Here is an 18,802-nt window from a genome sequence, read left to right on the forward strand (position 1 = left end):
GGAACTCAAATTACATAGGCTATTAGTATAGCACTTCCCTAGTTGGGTAGTTTTGATATTGCATTAGTAAGGACAGATATTAAGCGGTCCGTATATAGGTGTATGGGTATACGTGTATGTATATTTATCATATGTATTGAAAGTATTCTAAAGAGCCGTTCACTCATAGAAGACAATTAGTATGTAAACACAGTGTTATTGCATTAATTTTGTGGACGATGAGCCCGTCAAGCCTCAGTATTGCTCTTGTGTTTCCTTCATATACATAAGTGGTAGTGGTTCTATTCGTGATTTACATAACGTTATTTTCGACGTATAAGCAGGCTATTTAAGTACATAAAACTAATGGACATTACATGGATGTTCCGTTATGGGAAGATGCGTCACTTATGCGTCTAGAAAGTGTCGTCTTGCGGCTCATCGATAGTGAGGATGTTGTTTGATTTGAGCTTAGGCTGGGGCCACCATTCATCTTGGGAAGATCACTCCCTGATGGTGATGATACGAGTGTACGAAGTGGTGAGCGTTTCAAGGAGCCAATAACTTCATGGGGCTCCTGATATCCAGAGTCCATATCGTCATGATAGGAGTCCATCAGAGGCGTGGGGTCTTCGTAATCATAGTCCACAAAACCATTGTTATCAAAAGACTGCAAACAAACCAATTGAAGATAAAATAATCCTCATAAGCCTCAAAAATAAATGAGGACTACATTACCTTCACAAACGGCTGCGACTGTTTAGCGTAGCCTCGAAAAACTTGATTATGGGCCTTACCACGATAATCAACGGCTTCATAGTGTCCATCCGAGTTCTCAATTATGAAGTGTCGCGTACCATGTGGCGTCAGAGTGGCCCACAACAAGCGGCTGTCGTTCACCAGTTGGCTCTGCAACAAATCTCGACTGTTCGCCGTAGCACAAGGATAAAGGATGCCGCCTGAGGTGAATGCATTTGACTTCGTTGCCTCTCCCAAAGCATTTATTGCGGTTTGTTTGATATTCGCATCGTGATACGAAAAGAAGGTACTGAGCCGCCAAGAGACATAAATGTAATTCCCACATTAATTGCAAATCGTGTTGAAATTTTTAAAATACTTACTCTCTGCACCGTATAAGTATCAGTGCTAGGAAGCAACCGAGCACAAAGATTCCAATACACGATGAAACGAAAAACCAAATGTTCTCCAAACTCTTCGTATCGCTCCTTACAAGCTCCATCAGCTCGTTCCCACTGTCGTTATGCTGATGGTTTTGGCCGCACATAAAGGCTGCAAAACATGGCTGGGACTCGTTAGACTGTAGAACGCTATTTATATTCTTGGGCTTTGTTATCAAAAATGATGGCAACGGGGGTGGAGGCATCGAAAGAATAAAATCCGGCGGCGGCCCAGCGAGCTGGTCACAACTTCCAACGCAGTTTCCCAATAATATGTTCATGATGAAGCTACACATATTGAAAATATTCATAGATTATTATGTATACACGTATATGAAAAAAGGGTGTACAAATTAAATGGAATTCATCTTTGAGAAACTTTCATCTTTTGCTTCGATATCTATTTTTTTTTTCAGTTATACGGATATTTATTATCAGCTTCGTTTAATAAATCAATTACCCTTTTTAAGTCCCGATTTGTTGCCATGGTACTTATTATAAAAGAACCACAATAAATATGCATAGCTCTCCAATATTTTTATCGTTTGCATTTACAGACAAACTTGAGGGCGCATGCATAAATATTTAAAAAGCGAATATTTAGCCGTGCATATGAAATTTAAATAAATGAATATCCGTCTAGCAATAGTATTTCCATTTTTATTTACATATAAGTACATGTATGTGCAGGTATAATATATACAAATGTGTGTACCTTACATACATATGTACATACATGTATAGATATGTCTATGCACTTTCTTTTTTAATTGGAATCAAAAGCTATGTTTCGGCTATAACTTTATATTTAATATTAATGTTTAATAATGTTAGATTTTGGGATAAACAGACATATTGTGCTACAATTTACAGCGAAAGTGAAAATTCCGACAATTTATTTCAGCGCCGATGATAAATGATAGAATAAATGCAAACCTTAATGTGTAAACGTCCTTCGCGAATGAAAACTTCGTCCAAACTGCCCAACTTGGAAATCTCAATCTGAATAGGCCTCAGAGTTATAGAAAGGAGTGCGCGCGCATGTACGCAGTGGCTTAAATAACCCCTCCGTATTTGGCCACACCCAGTTATAGTGTATAGATATTTAGCCACCCTTCGGATGCGTAGCTTTGCTGCTATTTTACAAGCCAATTACACAGATGATTAGCCATTCTAAGGCGCGAAGGCAGACTTGCTCCAAAAATTTAATTAAATCCATTTAGAACATTCAAAGGAAAACATTTATAAAACAAAATGGTGGAAAAGCCTAATAATACTTATTAATGTATTTAATTACAAATTTTTGTTCGAATACTGTGCACAAAGGTACATACTATATATATGTATATTAGCACATACATCCACTTGTATAAAATTCGTGCCGGAATTCAGTCATGGATCTGTGCGTTCATGTTTGTACATGCATAAATACACCCAAACACATACATATGTATTTGTATACAGTTACTTAATTTTACATCAGAGAAATCCTATTTTAAATAGTATATGCATATTGACTTAATATTTACATTAATAATATTGATTTCGAAGGCTAAAGCTAGTCTATGATTTTCATTTTGCGTCCGTAAAACAAGCCTTATGCACGCCTATTTATATACATATGTACATACATACAAACATATGCACAAAAACAAATACATATGTATAGTTGAAGAAAAAACATTTAATATAGCCTATGTGAGTGAAGGCATTACGATTTCAGATTCCAACGAATTGTATTTATTTTTTATCGCCGTAAGTCATTACGACGCCTACGATTAAGGCCAGGACAGTGAATCCTTGAGCGGCAATTCTGGTGCGCATCATCAGCTGTGACATCTGGCGATTGCCAGTGCGGAAATTGTAGAGGCCAACTGTTAATGCAGCAGTGGTCGCCAAGCAACCTGCGTTGAATAAAAAGATGCGAATGTTTTTATTATTGTTTATATAATTGACTTGTGAAATTGCACCGCTGCCTACCTAGAGGCACCAATGGATTCTCTTTTATTTTACGCTGCATTTTTTCCTTGGTCGTTTCAACTTCTACTACAGGCCCTAGATCCTGACGCAGTTGGATCCAGTCCAATTCCTCCTCGGGAAGCGACACTTGTATCTTGTTTGACATCTTTACGGCTATGTTTAAACAAATAGCTTCGACACTATTATTAAACCATCATACATAGAGAGTAAAGTAAGCAGCGCCTTTTATTGGAACGTTTCGGAATAGAACAGTTTATATCCCGAGCAACGCTGAGTACCACATTAAAATATCGATAAATCAAGCAACAGCCGAAAAAAACTTTAATATTTATAAACATTTGTATATGTATATATAGTATATTTTTCCATGTTTTCTAAGCTGTGCTCTGTAGTTTAATTTCTTTTTAACAACAGTTCAATAACATACAATATTTAACGATATACTTTTAAGTCCAATTTTAGATCATACTAATATTTTCAGTTAAATGTTTAAGTAGAAGTGTGAAATCACCACAAAAAGAATGGATTTGATTGATCCAGACAACTCCAAGCCCTGATATACGAGGAGTGTTCAAAAAGTAAGGTAGATTTATATTTTTTTTATCGTCAAATATTTATTTATTGATCAACATTTATATTGTTTCCTTCAAAGTAATCTCCCTCAGATACAATGAACTTGTGCTAACGCCAATCTTCAAAGCACTTCTCGTAAGCACGTTTTGGTATAGCCATGAGCTCCTCTTGCGATACAGTTTTTATTTCATTAATCGTTGTAAATCTCCGTCCTTTTATAAGTCTTTTAAGTTTTGGGAACAGGAAAAAGTCGTATTATTAACTATGGCAAGTTAACATTTCAAGTGCATTAGAGCACTTTATTCCATTTTTTAACGCAAAATTTAATACATATTCTTTGATCCATTGAACGATCTTTCGTTTCGCCAGGATAACGCGCCATGCCACACAGCCTATGCCACAATCGATTTTTGGTCATCGTGTTATCAGCCTGTGATGTCAATTAGAAGGTGCGATTTTAAGTCGTTAGACTTTTTAATGTGAGGTGCCGTAAGGGTTCCATGCGAAGCTAGCCGCGACATGAATGAAATCGTCGTTCCTAAATAATGGAAATGTTTGCTCTTTCGAATAAACGATTATTCGTACATTTCAATTCGTTTTTATTATATTTTTTTTTACATTTTTATAAAAAGAAAACCATATGAATCACCCGGTATTTCGGGAATAATAAATAAATAAATACTTTATGTATGTATGTACGCAAATAATGCTTTTTATTCAGAAAATTACTTCAAATAAAATTTAGAATCAAAATATCTAAATCACTGGACGTTGAATTAAATAAACATTTCTTTAGCATACGAGAAATAGCAGCTATTTTATTTTAAATTAATATCTTACTATTGTAATGGCTATATGTACATACTTACGTGTATGTAAGGATGTACATAAGGTTTTACATGCATACATATGGCTACATATGTATTTGTGCGAAAACACCCTCGTGATGATCAAATAAAACCTAAAAAATTTGTCTGTTGGGTATTTGTGACCTCACTCACACGCTTACACACAGCTGCATATTCCCACATTGTTTCTTCTCTTTCTCTCGCCATTTAAAACGAGAGCGCTATGAAGTACAGTCTGACGGGGAACGCAAAATAAAACATGTGTGTGTGTGTATGTAGTGTGTAGGCAAGCGTATTGATATGGGTATGTACATATACATACATGCATACATATGTATGTATGTTTAATTGCGCGTTTTGCGCTGAAATTTATTGCCTCTTTTCACTTAAATGTACATTTTAGTTGTGTGAAAACTGATTCGTAATTTATAAATTACTTAATAGATACATATATAAATATGTATGTGTTCATTTTATATTGTTTTGTATGTACATGCATACACTATATATACATGTATGTATGTAAATAGCTCTCTCAAAATATTCTTCATACATACAAACATCTTCATACATACAAACAGACATACATTTGTATGTATGTATGTACATATACACTATATGCATACGTTTATATATGGATACATGCATACATACATATATTCATAAATTTGTGTGTGTTTATGTGCATGCATTTAATTTCTAAACTATTAATATTTGCCATGCTCTCGTGAACAGCGAACGTTCACACGTATGTACATACATACATACATACGTATGTACGTTAATAGAAGCATTCGTTCTTTTGTAAAATGTGTTAAAAGTAACAAGGGACAAGTTTTCAATATGCATATACGTACATACATACATTTGTATGTATGTACATATGCTTGTATGTATTTATAAAGTCTGTTTCTGTTTCCCTCCACCACGTGTATGTACCCAACACTCTCAATTCATTCGACCAGAGACGCAAAGAGAAAGTTTTTTTGCTCAGTAAACTGTACTCTGAGTATGCCGACGCTCTCGCGCTCTCACACAGATAGGTACTGTCGCTCACCGATGCACACATACATGCAAACTCTAGGCATTCAACGCATACAGAAGTTTAGCTGTAGCTGTGGCGCAGTCAGGCTGGGTTATGAAGCACAGTAAGGCGGCAGAGACGGCAATTCAATTCAATAGCCTTTCGTTGTTGGTACTCTCTGTGTGTGTTTTTCAATAAAGCGAGCGGCGTGCGAACCTCATCTTTTCTTTCCGCATTGATATTTTGATACAACAATAATACACAGTGTACTACAATAAAGGCTGCGTTTGTTTATTTTTTATTAGTAACTAAAAACAAACGGTAAAAACAAAAACAAAAAAAATTAAAGAAACGACGCAAACTCGCGTTGCAAATACTTTACGGTACTCTTTACGTTGCCTCGACGGCAGCGTTTAGAATCTTCATCGGTAAATTTCAAATTAGCGTATTCTGGTGTTTCTCTGTCGTAGTCCGTGGTCGTCGTCGTCCCGTTCGCCGTAGTCGTCATCATATAATCAATACAACGTAAAACAAACGGCGTACGCCGTACGGGTGACGAGAACAGAGCGAAAGCTGCTACTGGCGTGGAACTCCACCGCCATTGACAAAGTGGTCACAAAAAAGTGTGCCGTGCAAGAAGACAAACAAAAAAGCATAAAACAGAAATAAGAAAAGTGGCAGTAGGAACGGCAATAACATAGCAATATATACGTTAAACATTTGCGTATTCAAGTTAGTCGTTATAAACATAAATTTAAATACAAATTAGAATCGCACTCAGGCTCGGATTCTGGCACAATTATGGAGCATTTTCAGCATCAAATTCAGGTAAGCTTGCTGTACAGGTACGCAAATTAATGCGTTATGGTTGCCGCGTTTTTTGACCAGGTTTCAAGTTTTCCCGCCAATAACAAAATTAAATTGTCATGCCAAACACAATATTATACATTACAAATGTGCATATTAATATAAGTGTGTGTGTTATATGTCTAGGCAACAATAAAAGTGAATTAAAATGCCGCATTGTATTTTGGGAACGCGTACTACCATGGAAATTTTTACAATGGCCGGGGCTTTTAAATGTATGTACATACCTACGAGCATACAAACCTACATATATGCGTACATACATGTATATAGTGCTTTCTGCTGAGCTCTGGTAACTACATAACTATCTATGTGCGTATTTATGTACATGCAGACGTATATGCAATAATATACATACATACGTATATACACGAACATACATATATACATACGTGACGCTGCTGCACGAGCAAATTTTATTTTGCGTGCGCATCTAGAGCCGCCATTTTTATTTTACTTGTTTGCATGTACATATTTACATCCAATCGAATATATGTGCAGGCTTTATTTATGTTTAATGCAAAATCCGCGAAAAAATGAAACAGAATAGCTTTAAGCAATAAAACAGCATATGACGCCGTTCTTCAACATTTTTTAAAATGCAAAATGTGTACTGGTGTATGTGTGAGCGAGCATGCATACATATGTACAATATACACATGCATGCATACATGTGTAAACATATATGTATACGTACATACGCATGTATGTATGTACAATGTGTCTGTGGGAAAAACTTGAATATGCACAGCAAACTAAAACGAAGCTTGCGTAATCTGAAAGGTATATATATGTACATATACATATGTGAATGAATACATGCCTATATTTATGTACATATGTATGTATATACATTTCAGTGTGTTGTATGCTTAAATTTTGTCTTGGCCTCATAGTTTTTGGATTTCTTGTCACTGCCATGAAATTACAATATGTACACATGTATGCAGGTTATACATGTTTGTATATACATATGTATGTATGTAAGAAACGCCGAAATGCTTTGTCAGCCAGCTCTCTTGCAACCATTTTCTTTTTCGTTCTAAATGTGAGCCTTTTTATGTATCTACATACATACATAAGTATGTATGCATACATGCACAATGTAGGTGTGTATTTTATGCCGAAATGTACGTTTGTATAAACTGTATGTATATGTACATACATATGTGCACGTACGCACGTGTGGTAGGGTCTCAAAATTAGTGAAACGAATTGTGCATTTCAGTAAGCTTGTTTCTTCTTTCTATTCGAAAAACTGGCTTTAGGTCTCTGAAACACATACATACATACATTTGTATGTACATGCATTTGAGTTCTCTCTTTCTCTCTCTCTCTCACACACATGCATTTTCACATATCTGAACGTATGGAATTGAGAACCCCTTTGAGCTGCAGAATGCAAAAAATAAATGTTTTAAAATTACATATAAACAATTTGATATTGTTTATTTTGTTTGGTAATATGATGGTGGTATTTCAATTTTCGTTAAACAAGGAATCATATGTCAGTCTACGTATACATATGTATGTATATGTGTATGTTAATGGATAAGTCAATACCGAATGGCTAAAATCATTCGATAAACCGGCTCATAAAGCGAACCAGAGAGCAAGAGTGAGCGAGAGAGAGTTCACAATTTTTTGAACTTGTTGGTTGGGCATCGCTTCGTCAGAGACGTGACCTTTTCAGCATTGTGGTGGCCAAACGGACATACAAAACAAGGAATACATACATATATAATAAACAAACATACATACATATGTAAAGTTTCAAAAGTAACTGATTTTGATGTTTTTAACTTAGCAAAAAGAGAGAGAGCAAGAAACAACATCGCAATTCAATTTAACAAGTACGCGTCGGTTTTGGCGCTAAACGCGCAACCTTGCAATAACAACAACAACATTGGGCAAACAACTGAGTGTTTTGTTTAGTAAAACTCGCGAGCGTTCTTTCTTCATACAAGCATACCTATACGCATATGCATGCCAACAATGCAAAAGCACCGCTGATTTGTTTGTTTGTTTGGTTGTTTGGGAAGATTGCCCAGCGAGAGGAGCAAAGCCAAGTTGCGTTTTCTCTCAGCCGCATTATATATAGCCCATTTCACTGTATAATTGGGGCATAAAAAGGGCATGTGTACCGCCTATTCATGGATTTCTGCAAGGATTATTATACGGTTTGTTTTTTATTTTGAATTGTGAACCGCATTTACACATTTTAACTAATTGTTGGCAGTCAATTTTATTTTGATTTATATTAAAGTAGCACGCTTGAAACCTGACGTAAGTTAAACTGTAACAAGCAGCTGTATTACAAACATACACGAACACAAGTGCATATATATTGATATGGAAATGTTTTCCATTCCATATTTGTAAATATGCGCAACTGTTAATTAACGTTTTTTAGTGGTTATTGCGATTGCCTTGCAATAGCGCTCTGGTACAACAACAATGTTTGGAGTTGTTGCAAAGCGCTGTAGCAATAGGGCATATGAGCATATAATCACATAAAAACATAAACAAAAACCAAAACTACCAATTATTGATCAGCAAACACTTCAACAATATCAGCAGCAATTAGCTGCGCAGCAACAACAACAGGCTGCAGTACAACAACAACAGTTGCAACAACATCAAGTTGTTGTACAACAAAACCAGCAACAAGCGCATCAAAATAGCTCCAACACCACAGCCGGCGTTGGAACCCAACAGCTCTTCACATACAAAATGGCCAGCAGTTTTCCGAATCCAGCCACAACAATGGCCCAAGTGGTGGCCACATCTAACGCCGCTGGCACCACAGGCTACGACTACCGCCTAAACATGGCACAGGCAGCCGCAGCTGCCGCCGTCCCCGGCTCCCAATGGTGGTATTCGGCCGCCAATCAGGGACAAGTCGATGCTAACGCAGCCGCGCAACTCCAACAGCAGCAGCAACAACAACAACAGCAGCAGCAACAACAACAGCAGCAGCACCAGCAACAGATGCAACAACAGCAACAGCAACAGAATGTCATCAATTCGGCTGTAAGTACACATTTTTGTTCATATGTATATATACCATAATATCTTATATGATATATCTGAACTACAAGTTGATCAATTGGGGAAATGTTAATAAAAATTGCCAATTTAAAAACTATAGAAAAAAGTCTCCGAAGTTCTTTTGTCTTTTTTTAATCCTAGAAATTTAGAAATTAAATTTCGATTAATTTTTGAAAATCAGAAACCTTTTTACGAACACCATTCACAGCTTAAAGTTAAAATTACTAAACTGTAATTGGAAATTAAACATTTTAATCTGTTGACCAACCCAAATTTAAACAAATTAGAAAGAAATTCGCAATTAGTTAAAAAAAGGGATCTAAACTTAGTCTTAGGATATCCACAGTTATTGCTTGTTACTATACGCACCAATCTTATTATTATTTCTCAATTTCCGATATAGAGTCCAATGATCAGAGGAAAAGCTGATGCAAAGCCCAGAGGTCGAATGACAGCATACGCATACTTTGTACAAACTTGCAGAGAGGAGCACAAAAAGAAGCATCCTGATGAAACCGTGATATTTGCTGAGTTTTCACGAAAATGCGCTGAGCGATGGAAGGTAATTGTTATTGTTGTTACCAAATGTATGTGCAATGCAAGTAATTAATAAATGATGTATTTCTTTATTAATAGACTATGGTTGATAAGGAGAAGAAACGCTTTCATGAAATGGCCGAGAAGGATAAGCAACGGTACGAGACGGAAATGCAGAACTATGTACCTCCCAAGGGTGCTGTCGTGGGACGTGGAAAGAAGAGGAAACAAATTAAGGATCCGAATGCACCGAAACGTTCATTGTGAGTTCGTAGCAAACTTTTAAAACTGAAATTTTAGTAGCATGTCCAAGCTGTTCAACATTTTAAGATCTGTCAACTAATATTGGATGTATTTAATCTTAATCTTCAATAAATAGGTCTGCATTCTTCTGGTTCTGCAATGATGAAAGAAATAAAGTGAAGGCTCTAAACCCGGAGTTCGGTGTTGGTGATATTGCCAAAGAGCTGGGGCGGAAATGGTCTGACGTTGATCCCGAAGTAAAACAGAAGTACGAATCGATGGCAGAACGAGACAAAGCTCGATATGAACGGGTATGTAGGGACAACTTGAAATTTTTAAATGCAGTTTTCTGAAATCCTGCCCATATTATCTACAGGAAATGACCGAATACAAGACAAGTGGGAAAATACCTATGTCAGCCCCGTCGATGCAGGCCCAGGCACAAGCCGTACAGAAAGCTGCGTTACTAGCTGCTGCCGCTCAACAACAGCATCAGCAACTCGAGGAGCAACATGACGACGACGATGGAGATGGCGATGATGACGAAAACCAATAGGTCTAGCAGTAAATACTCTTCACTATTTATAACACTATCGGTGGTCATCACGAACAAGGAAACATGATATATCGTTAGTTAATCTAATATGCGGTTAACTAATGTGTATTAAATATATATACATACATATATATATATATATATTTACGAGTATATGTATAATTTTTTTTTGTTTTAAAAATAAGTAATCAAATTTCCGTGAAAAACTGAATGAGAAAATCACAAAGAAACATTTTTAAGTTCTATTTTAAGAGTAACATAATTAAGTATGATTAGATTAAAAATGACATTAACCTGTCTGCAAACCCTTATTTGTGCTTATCAGTGCTAAGTTTCTCCCACAAAAACAAATGATGAAAATACTATGAACGGAATAAGTTTATAACTTGAGGAAATTAGCTTCATGTCATTTTTCACGAACATGAACATTAACAACTTACAAACCACACAACCATATACATAAATATTGGTAATTCCCATTTATTAATGTTAGATTCACCATAATGGAACTAAACGAAAACAAAAAATATTAATAATAATAATAATGCGTTTACTCGTTAGAGTTACAGGAAAACTCAATGAAACGTGATAATGTGAAATACTTAACTCAGTGGCGGGTGAAGTCTCTCTAATATATATATATATATATTACACGCATATGTATATACACATAGATACATATATAACATACACACACATTACTTTCAGAATGCTTCAGAAGGCAGTGCATTGATTTTTCTGTCGATTTTCATCAAGGCTTCCACTAAATAGAGTCGGCAACTGTGGAACGCGTGGGTATTATAATACATATATGTATGTATGTGCATATGTACAAATGAAGATTAGTGGCCGCCGTTAAGATCGTTCAATAAAAGTGGCTTTGATATATATATACATATATAAATATTATATGCGAATTGCGTTCAGTTTTTTTAAATAAGAATTTTTTTTTTCAAATTCATATATACGCATATGTATATATATATAGTTTTCAAATCGAAAGTAAATATTGCCGTGTGTTTCAGCGTTGAGCGTTACGACGACATTGGATAAATGAAATACAAATGCAATCTGCATATATTAATGTTATGTTAAGGTTGTTAAACTTTTACATAAACACATCTACATCGTTTAAACACACAACGGACAGAACTATTGTCTGGATAATGTACATATAGAAGTATTATTTAAAGTAAATCTTAATGCTAGGAAGTTAAGGTGATGCGCATAAATGGCTAAGAATCATTTAAAAAGAGAACCCTACGAAATGTATTTCCAGTGTTAGAAATGTTCCTATGGTGCTTTAAAAAACGGCACTAAAGGAAATATTTTCATTGCTCCATTAAGAATTACACCTGATGTAGTGTGCCAATGGCCAAGAATACGAAGCGTCGATTTTTTTTTAAACTTCATTTTTTTTTTCGTTACGGCACTCCATTATTCATTTGTATATTATTTTCACAATGTTGCTAGAGAAGAACTCGCCACCGAGATGATATTCATAAACGTATAGCTCATACCTTTTTGATTTTCAACATAAAAACGACAACAAAAAACAAAAATATGTAACTTAAATTAATTTAGTATACAAATTCCAGTTCCCTGTGCTTGTGTTAAGAAGGAACTTATATAAATAACGTTTTAGAAAAGAGATTCTTTAGATGCAATGATGTAAGTTTTCCAAAATATTTGAGCGAAATGTCTTCAATAAGGCAAACGCGGCATCGTCTGCCGCATTTGTACAGGTCAACGTTTTTCCTACGTTTTTCCATTTGCTTGAGCTTTCCAAATGTTGATCCTTTTCTAATAACCCAAAATGAAAAAAAATTAAGAATAATAAATAAATACAACCCAATACACAGAGTTCTTGAATTATAAGTATGAATTACGTTAGCAATACTATGGTAGTGACTAAGATTTTTTTTAACTTTTTTTTCTATGAATTTACATGATCCTGTAAAAATAGTTGAAAATAATAAATATAATTTAGTTAGATGTACGCTTATAAAGGCAAATTTGAGAAATTTGGTTCTAATTGATGTCCATCGATCGGCTCCCTTAAAGGAGTAGAGCTGATTGAGTATCGCTATATTGGGCTTTAATCCTTTGAATATCAGTCAGTACTATGCGGCGGCACCATGCTCATTTGTAAAAGATCTAAAAAGTTATACACCTAATTCTGTTTTTACACGGTTTTGATTTAACACGGGTTGAAAATTAAAAATTTTATATATGGTTGCACGACTTTATTCCATTTAGTACGATTGTGCATATTGTCTGTTTTTACACAAATTTGTTAAGAACCAATCTACCGTGTAAAAACAGAATTAGGCGTATATGTACATACATTATCTTGCATGTATTTTGTATCTATGTGCATATTTACATATTTCCATACGATAGTTCAAACTATCGGGGTTTTAAAAAGCAACAGATTGGTAGGAGGTGTAGGTTAGGAAGCTCATTTCCGCACGCAAAAATTAATAAACAGCTTTCTAGATATGCCGAAATGATATTTTAGTACGGATCATACATACATATGTATCCTAAAATTTATTAGTTTATGCTAAGCTTATTACTACGAATGGAATGTACAGCTGTGTGTATATATATACACATATATACACAATTATTGGGTGCATGTATGCAGCCACATTACACATGCATATGTACGTGCAGTCACATTACACATATGTGTGTATGCAGTCACATATGAACTTGCAGATAATTATCGAAAATCGATAGGCGTAGTTTAGTGGGATCGAGGTAAGATTGTTTTTTTTTAATTCAATAATTTCTGCGACCTATCATAATGGTCACCCAAGAGCACAAGCGGTCTACGTAATTATATTTGTTGTGTGCTATCGCCACCTCCGATTGAAATCGATTGAGTTATCGTGTGGCTGTGGTCGCAGCGTAGTGAATCTCCATGCATGATGAAAATACTGTGTAGTGTATAATCCCAAAAGAAAATAAATAAATCCTACATTCAACAAGTGAAACAACGTCTTTTCAGCATTTGGGAACTGTAGTAATTGTAAAAGAATTTAATTATAAAAAAGAGCAACAAGGTAAAAAAGAGGACCTCAAAATAAAATCCATATGTATGTTTCCGTGAACATATGTGTATGTATATGTGTGTCTGCAATTGACGTAGATTTGAGGCAACGGAAACTAGAAAACAGCGATCAGCATGAGCTGCTTTAGTGCAATGAATACTCCCCTACTTGGGGAAATGGAACAGACCATATCGATGTTGGAGCGAGGCACAATAGTTACGAAATTATATGGAAAGCAAAGACGTCCCGATCGACGTCATCTCATGCTCATTCGGGAGGCTCGTCAGCTGTTATGGTCAACAGTGGCTGCAGAGACCCGGACCGACTATGAAGGAACCATCGAGTTGCGTGAAATTCGAGAGATACGGGTGGGGAAGAACTCCAAAGAGTTTCGCCTACATGCCGATGACTGCCAACGCTTTGATGGGAGCAAATGTTTCGTCATTTTGTATGGCAACAATTTTAAATTGAAAAGCTTCTCAGTCGTTGCTCTATCTGAGGCTGAGGCCGACAATTGGGTGCGAGGGTTACGCTATATGGTGAAAGACACCATTAATGCGCCGTATCCGTTGCAAATAGATCGCTGGCTACGACGGGAATACTACTCGATCGAGAACATTCACGCACACTCCTCAAAATCCGAACAGTGCACTCCAGTCACAATCAAGGACTTCAAAATGTTCTTGGCTGGGGTGAGCTGTAAAATGACGACGAGTAAATTTATGGAGAACTTCTCGGATGATGTGAGGCGGAAGCACGATCTGAAATTCGATGATTTTTCGCGGCTGTATCAGAAGCTTTTGCTACCAGCCAATTTTATAAGCATTCTTTGTGGAGTTACTGAGTTCTCATATTCAGAAGATCAGAAAACTGTGCGACCTCACGAATTCAGGAAGTTCTTACAGGTTGAGCAGCGTGATCCCAATATAGGGGAGCTCAATTCGATTTCCGGTTTTATTCGGGATTTTGTGCAAGACGTTGAACGGGATGTTCAGGAACCATACCTCACAATACCCGAATTCGTAGATTATCTCTTCTCCAAGCAGAATGATTTGTGGGATAAAAAATTCGACGCAGTGTTCATGGATATGAACCAGCCGTTGTCTTCCTATTGGATTGCATCATCCCACAATACATATTTGACTGGTGATCAGTTTTCTAGCGAGTCTTCCTGCGAAGCGTACGCGCGAGCCCTTCGCATGGGGTGTCGCTGTATTGAGCTAGACTGTTGGAATGGTCCTGACAATTTGCCCTATATATTTCATGGCCATACAATGACTTCGAAAATTAAGTTCATGGATGTTATAAAGACAATCAAGGACCATGCATTTGCGACGTCTGAATATCCGGTAATTTTATCGATCGAACAAAACTGTTCATTGGAGCAACAAAGAAATATGGCCCAAGCCCTTATTGAGGTAAGTAAAAGGAAATTTCCACTTTGTCGAACACTTTTAAACCTAACAGATTTTATCAGAGCTTTACTTTATTATACATCTATCTCCATGAGTGTATGTATTTTTAAAAATAATTTTTTTAAATATAGTTAACAGCTATTAAAGCATGCATTTTTGAGAATACAAAATGTTTGATATATGTATGTGTATTTATTATACATACGTGTACAATGTAATACTTATGCTACATGCATATATTTGATTTATTGTGTTTGTAGGTTTTTGGAGATTTACTTCTCACTCAACCTTGTGATCGCAATGAAACACATTTACCATCGCCTTATCAACTGCGTCGTAAAATTATTCTGAAGCATAAAAAATTACCACAATTCGATGAAAACCTTAGTACAATCAATTTACCCACATCTAACGTTAGTAATGGCACAATGACTTTTAATCACCGATCTTCTATAACCGGAACTGTTGATGATAACGACAGTGTACGCAGAGTGTTGAAAGAGGGTCTTCTATATTTTAAAGACCCCGTCGATAAGTCCTGGAATCTTTATCAATTTGTGTTGACACAACAAGAGTTAATATATTCGTCTGAGATCAATGAGAATCGGAATGGGAACTCAGAGGATGATGATTTTGGCCTTTCGACGTGCTCCTTGAATAGCACAATTCAGCAAAAGCAAAAGGATACTTCTGCAAATGATGAGCTGCATTTTGGAGAGAATTGGTTCCACGGCAAATTAGAAGGTGTGTTGGTAAACTAACTGTTAAAGATATATGTATAGATATTTGAACTAACATATAATCATTCTATATCTATATTGGACAGGTGGCCGACAAGAAGCTGATCAATTGCTGCAAAAGTATAAACATTTGGGTGATGGCACTTTCTTAGTGAGAGAGTCAGCAACATTTGTGGGTGACTATAGCTTATCTTTTTGGCGTCGAAATCGGCCAAACCACTGTCGTATTAAACTAAAGCATGACAACGGATCGATTAAATACTATCTAGTCGAGAACTTCGTATTCGATTCATTATACTCGCTGATTGTGTACTATAGGAAGAATATGTTACGCAGTTCCGAGTTCTCCATCATTTTAAAAGAGCCAGTGCCTCAACCCAAGAAGCACGAAAGCCAAGAATGGTTCCATCCCAATACCACAAAAGAACAAGCAGAACAAAGTCTTTATAAATTGGAAATCGGTTCGTTTTTGGTGCGCCCTTCAGTTCAAAGTCTAAATGCTTTTGTCATATCATTCACCATTAATCGTAAAATAAAGCATTGCCGAATTATTCAAGAAGGCCGCCTATATGCGATTGATACGATGCAATTTGAATCCCTTGTGTCTTTAATTCATTATTATATGCGTAATCCGCTTTATCGCAACGTAAAACTAGTCCATCCCGTTTCGCAGGAGTTGTTGAGGCAAACGCTTCTCGAAAACTCACAATTCGATCATGGTAGCGCGGACGGCACAGCCGCCTCTAACTATATGGGCTCCAATTTGGAAGAATATGTTACCTGCAAGGCACTGTACAGCTACAAGGCCGACAAACCCGACGAGCTATCGTTCCCCAAACATGCAATAATTACCAATGTTCAACGGAATAACTCGATGTGGTGGAAAGGCGATTACGGTGGCATGATTCAACACCATCTCCCAGCGAATTATGTCAAGGTACAAATTAAGATAAGGCAAATTATACGTTATTTTCCTCATTAAAATATATTTATTAACATTTGTACATTTGTGCCAAGTTGACTGATTTATAATCTAAATTTTTACCCCAAGGTTATTGACTCGGCTACTGAGGATTATAATTCGCTTAATGATGACGGCAACGATAGTCGCACCGATTCAATAGAGATATATGGAGCTGTGGCATCTTTCTTTGAATCCAATGAGCCTGGAATTTTGATTAAGCTTCAAATTCAGACACCAACAATGCAAAATCCATTTATAATCGGTTTCGACAATCAAGAGACGGCCTATGAGTGGATTAAGGCCATACAGGATGCTGCCCTAATAGCCAGTCAATTGGCTACAGAGAGACGCAAAAAGGAGCGCACCGCTCGTGTTGCAAAGGAAATGTCCGATTTAATCATATATTTTCGCAGTGTGCCGTTTCGCGAGCACTCCTGGATATTTCAGGAGATGTCCAGCTTTCCGGAAACTAAAGCGGAGAAACAATTCTTTCAACAAAACATGCAGCTATTCCTATCATACCATCGCAATCAAATAAGTCGAGTGTACCCGAAGGGACAGCGTCTGGACTCATCCAATTTTAATCCAGTACCATTCTGGAACATCGGATCTCAGATGATAGCACTCAACTATCAGACTGGTGACAAGGCCATGCAATTGAATCAGTCGAAATTCCGCAATAATGGACAATGTGGTTATATATTAAAGCCGGCCTTCATGATGCTGGATAGCTTTAATCCCAATAACCCATTATCGGATGGACTTAATGAAATTAAAGTCTCGATACGCATTATTGCCGCCCGACATCTATTTCGTGGTGGAAAATCGAACAATCCACAGATTGTGGTGGAAATTTGCGGCGCCTCGTTCGATAGTGGTATCAAATATCGCACTAAAGTAAACGAGAATGGTTTCCATCCCATATGGAACGAATCCTGTGAGTTCATCGTGCGCAATCCCCAGCTGGCTTTGCTAAGATTTGAGGTCCAGGACGAGGATATGTTTGCCGAAACGCATTTCATAGCGCAGGCTTGCTATCCTTTAAATTGCGTACGCCAAGGCTATCGCAGTGTTATCCTGCGCAACAAATTTAGCGAAGAGCTTGAGCTCTCTTCCCTGCTTATCCATTTAAATACTGTAAATGTTTCATAATTAAGGCAAAGATTTGATTCTAAACAAGCTTACGTACAAAATGAATATATCAATGAAATGAAAAGGATTGCGCATTTCCATGACAAATGTCATGGCTGCATATAAGCATTCCTAGAATCGATGTACTAAACAAATTTTTAAATGTGCTTCCATAACATTGTATGTATGTGTATCTATTTATGTATGACCATTTATTTATTATTCTTTAAAGTGCCTACATATGTATGTACTATGGACTTCTTTACTGAGATTTATGACTTGCATTTTTATACTTCACTACCTGCATATGTATACATATATATTTATATATATAAGTATGCACCCAAGTACAATATATTGTGTGTATTTATTTAACTATTTTCTTTATAAGCCTAATTAAACGTTCCAATTTATTTATCAATCAATGTCTGATATGTAATTTTTCAATAATTATATGCCAAATAAATCCAGTTTGTTATATGTCTACATACCCTTTCTACTACAAGACTATGGTAGAGTTGTTCGCTTTCGATATACATACAAATGCGTATGTATCTGTGCGTTTGTTTACAATTTCACAGAAACAGGTGAAGCAAATATGTATCTGTACTGTTTCGTGTCAACTTATCAATCATGTACATACATATGTAATGCTAA

General features: G+C 36.3%; 4 protein-coding genes across 7 annotated transcripts; 2 read left to right on the top strand and 2 right to left on the bottom strand.

Moving 5' to 3' along the window:
• Positions 1-176: 176 nt before the first annotated feature.
• LOC115628027 lies at positions 177-2,322 on the bottom strand. The gene is made up of 4 exons (XM_030523966.1): positions 2,094-2,322; positions 1,101-1,445; positions 718-1,027; positions 177-649 (listed from the first exon to the last, which is right to left on the bottom strand). The coding sequence occupies exons 2-4, from the start codon at positions 1,436-1,438 to the stop codon at positions 353-355; spliced, it is 945 nt and encodes a 314-aa protein (XP_030379826.1). The 5' UTR covers positions 1,439-1,445; positions 2,094-2,322; the 3' UTR covers positions 177-352.
• A 499-nt stretch (positions 2,323-2,821) lies between these two features.
• On the bottom strand, positions 2,822-3,352 carry LOC115628028 (HIG1 domain family member 2A, mitochondrial). The gene is made up of 2 exons (XM_030523967.1): positions 3,138-3,352; positions 2,822-3,061 (listed from the first exon to the last, which is right to left on the bottom strand). Exons 1-2 carry the CDS (start codon positions 3,280-3,282, stop codon positions 2,898-2,900), a joined length of 309 nt encoding a protein of 102 aa, XP_030379827.1. The 5' UTR covers positions 3,283-3,352; the 3' UTR covers positions 2,822-2,897.
• A 2,360-nt stretch (positions 3,353-5,712) lies between these two features.
• On the top strand, positions 5,713-12,691 carry LOC115628026 (high mobility group protein DSP1). 4 transcript variants are annotated; one of them, XM_030523962.1, is made up of 6 exons: positions 5,713-6,410; positions 9,006-9,482; positions 9,904-10,062; positions 10,137-10,300; positions 10,417-10,591; positions 10,657-12,691. In XM_030523962.1, exons 1-6 carry the CDS (start codon positions 6,384-6,386, stop codon positions 10,834-10,836), a joined length of 1,182 nt encoding a protein of 393 aa, XP_030379822.1. In that variant the 5' UTR covers positions 5,713-6,383; the 3' UTR covers positions 10,837-12,691. The 4 variants fall into 4 exon arrangements, with proteins under 4 accessions (XP_030379822.1, XP_030379824.1, XP_030379825.1 ...); XM_030523964.1 differs by having other exon boundaries at positions 5,714-6,410; positions 9,027-9,482; XM_030523965.1 differs by having other exon boundaries at positions 5,714-6,410; positions 9,030-9,482.
• Positions 12,692-13,539: 848 nt separating this feature from the next.
• Positions 13,540-18,435, top strand: LOC115627885 (1-phosphatidylinositol 4,5-bisphosphate phosphodiesterase gamma-1). The gene is made up of 4 exons (XM_030523771.1): positions 13,540-15,313; positions 15,571-16,054; positions 16,137-16,987; positions 17,102-18,435. Exons 1-4 carry the CDS (start codon positions 14,030-14,032, stop codon positions 18,164-18,166), a joined length of 3,684 nt encoding a protein of 1,227 aa, XP_030379631.1. The 5' UTR covers positions 13,540-14,029; the 3' UTR covers positions 18,167-18,435.
• Positions 18,436-18,802: the final 367 nt, after the last annotated feature.

The sequence above is a fragment of the Scaptodrosophila lebanonensis genome, unplaced genomic scaffold, assembly GCF_003285725.1.
Source record: "Scaptodrosophila lebanonensis strain 11010-0011.00,11010-0021.00 unplaced genomic scaffold, SlebRS2 tig00000098-arrow-pilon, whole genome shotgun sequence".
Taxonomy (NCBI): Eukaryota; Metazoa; Arthropoda; class Insecta; order Diptera; family Drosophilidae; genus Scaptodrosophila; species Scaptodrosophila lebanonensis.

What these genes read in the sequence shown, in the direction of transcription:
- LOC115628027 (XM_030523966.1), bottom strand. Translation starts at nt 1,438, where the DNA reads ATGAACATATTATTGGGAAACTGCGTTGGAAGTTGTGACCAGCTCGCT. An exon ending in ATACTTATACGGTGCAGAGA is followed by an intron (nt 1,028 to 1,100) that starts GTAAGTATTTTA and finishes TTGGCGGCTCAG; the next exon opens with TACCTTCTTTTCGTATCACG. An exon ending in AGTCGCAGCCGTTTGTGAAG is followed by an intron (nt 650 to 717) that starts GTAATGTAGTCC and finishes GTTTGTTTGCAG; the next exon opens with TCTTTTGATAACAATGGTTT.
- LOC115628028 (XM_030523967.1), bottom strand. Translation starts at nt 3,282, where the DNA reads ATGTCAAACAAGATACAAGTGTCGCTTCCCGAGGAGGAATTGGACTGG. An exon ending in GAATCCATTGGTGCCTCTAG is followed by an intron (nt 3,062 to 3,137) that starts GTAGGCAGCGGT and finishes TATTCAACGCAG; the next exon opens with GTTGCTTGGCGACCACTGCT.
- LOC115628026 (XM_030523962.1), top strand. Translation starts at nt 6,384, where the DNA reads ATGGAGCATTTTCAGCATCAAATTCAG. An exon ending in AATGCGCTGAGCGATGGAAG is followed by an intron (nt 10,063 to 10,136) that starts GTAATTGTTATT and finishes CTTTATTAATAG; the next exon opens with ACTATGGTTGATAAGGAGAA. An exon ending in ACAAAGCTCGATATGAACGG is followed by an intron (nt 10,592 to 10,656) that starts GTATGTAGGGAC and finishes TATTATCTACAG; the next exon opens with GAAATGACCGAATACAAGAC.
- LOC115627885 (XM_030523771.1), top strand. Translation starts at nt 14,030, where the DNA reads ATGAGCTGCTTTAGTGCAATGAATACTCCCCTACTTGGGGAAATGGAA. An exon ending in GTTCCACGGCAAATTAGAAG is followed by an intron (nt 16,055 to 16,136) that starts GTGTGTTGGTAA and finishes TATATTGGACAG; the next exon opens with GTGGCCGACAAGAAGCTGAT. An exon ending in TCCCAGCGAATTATGTCAAG is followed by an intron (nt 16,988 to 17,101) that starts GTACAAATTAAG and finishes TTTTACCCCAAG; the next exon opens with GTTATTGACTCGGCTACTGA.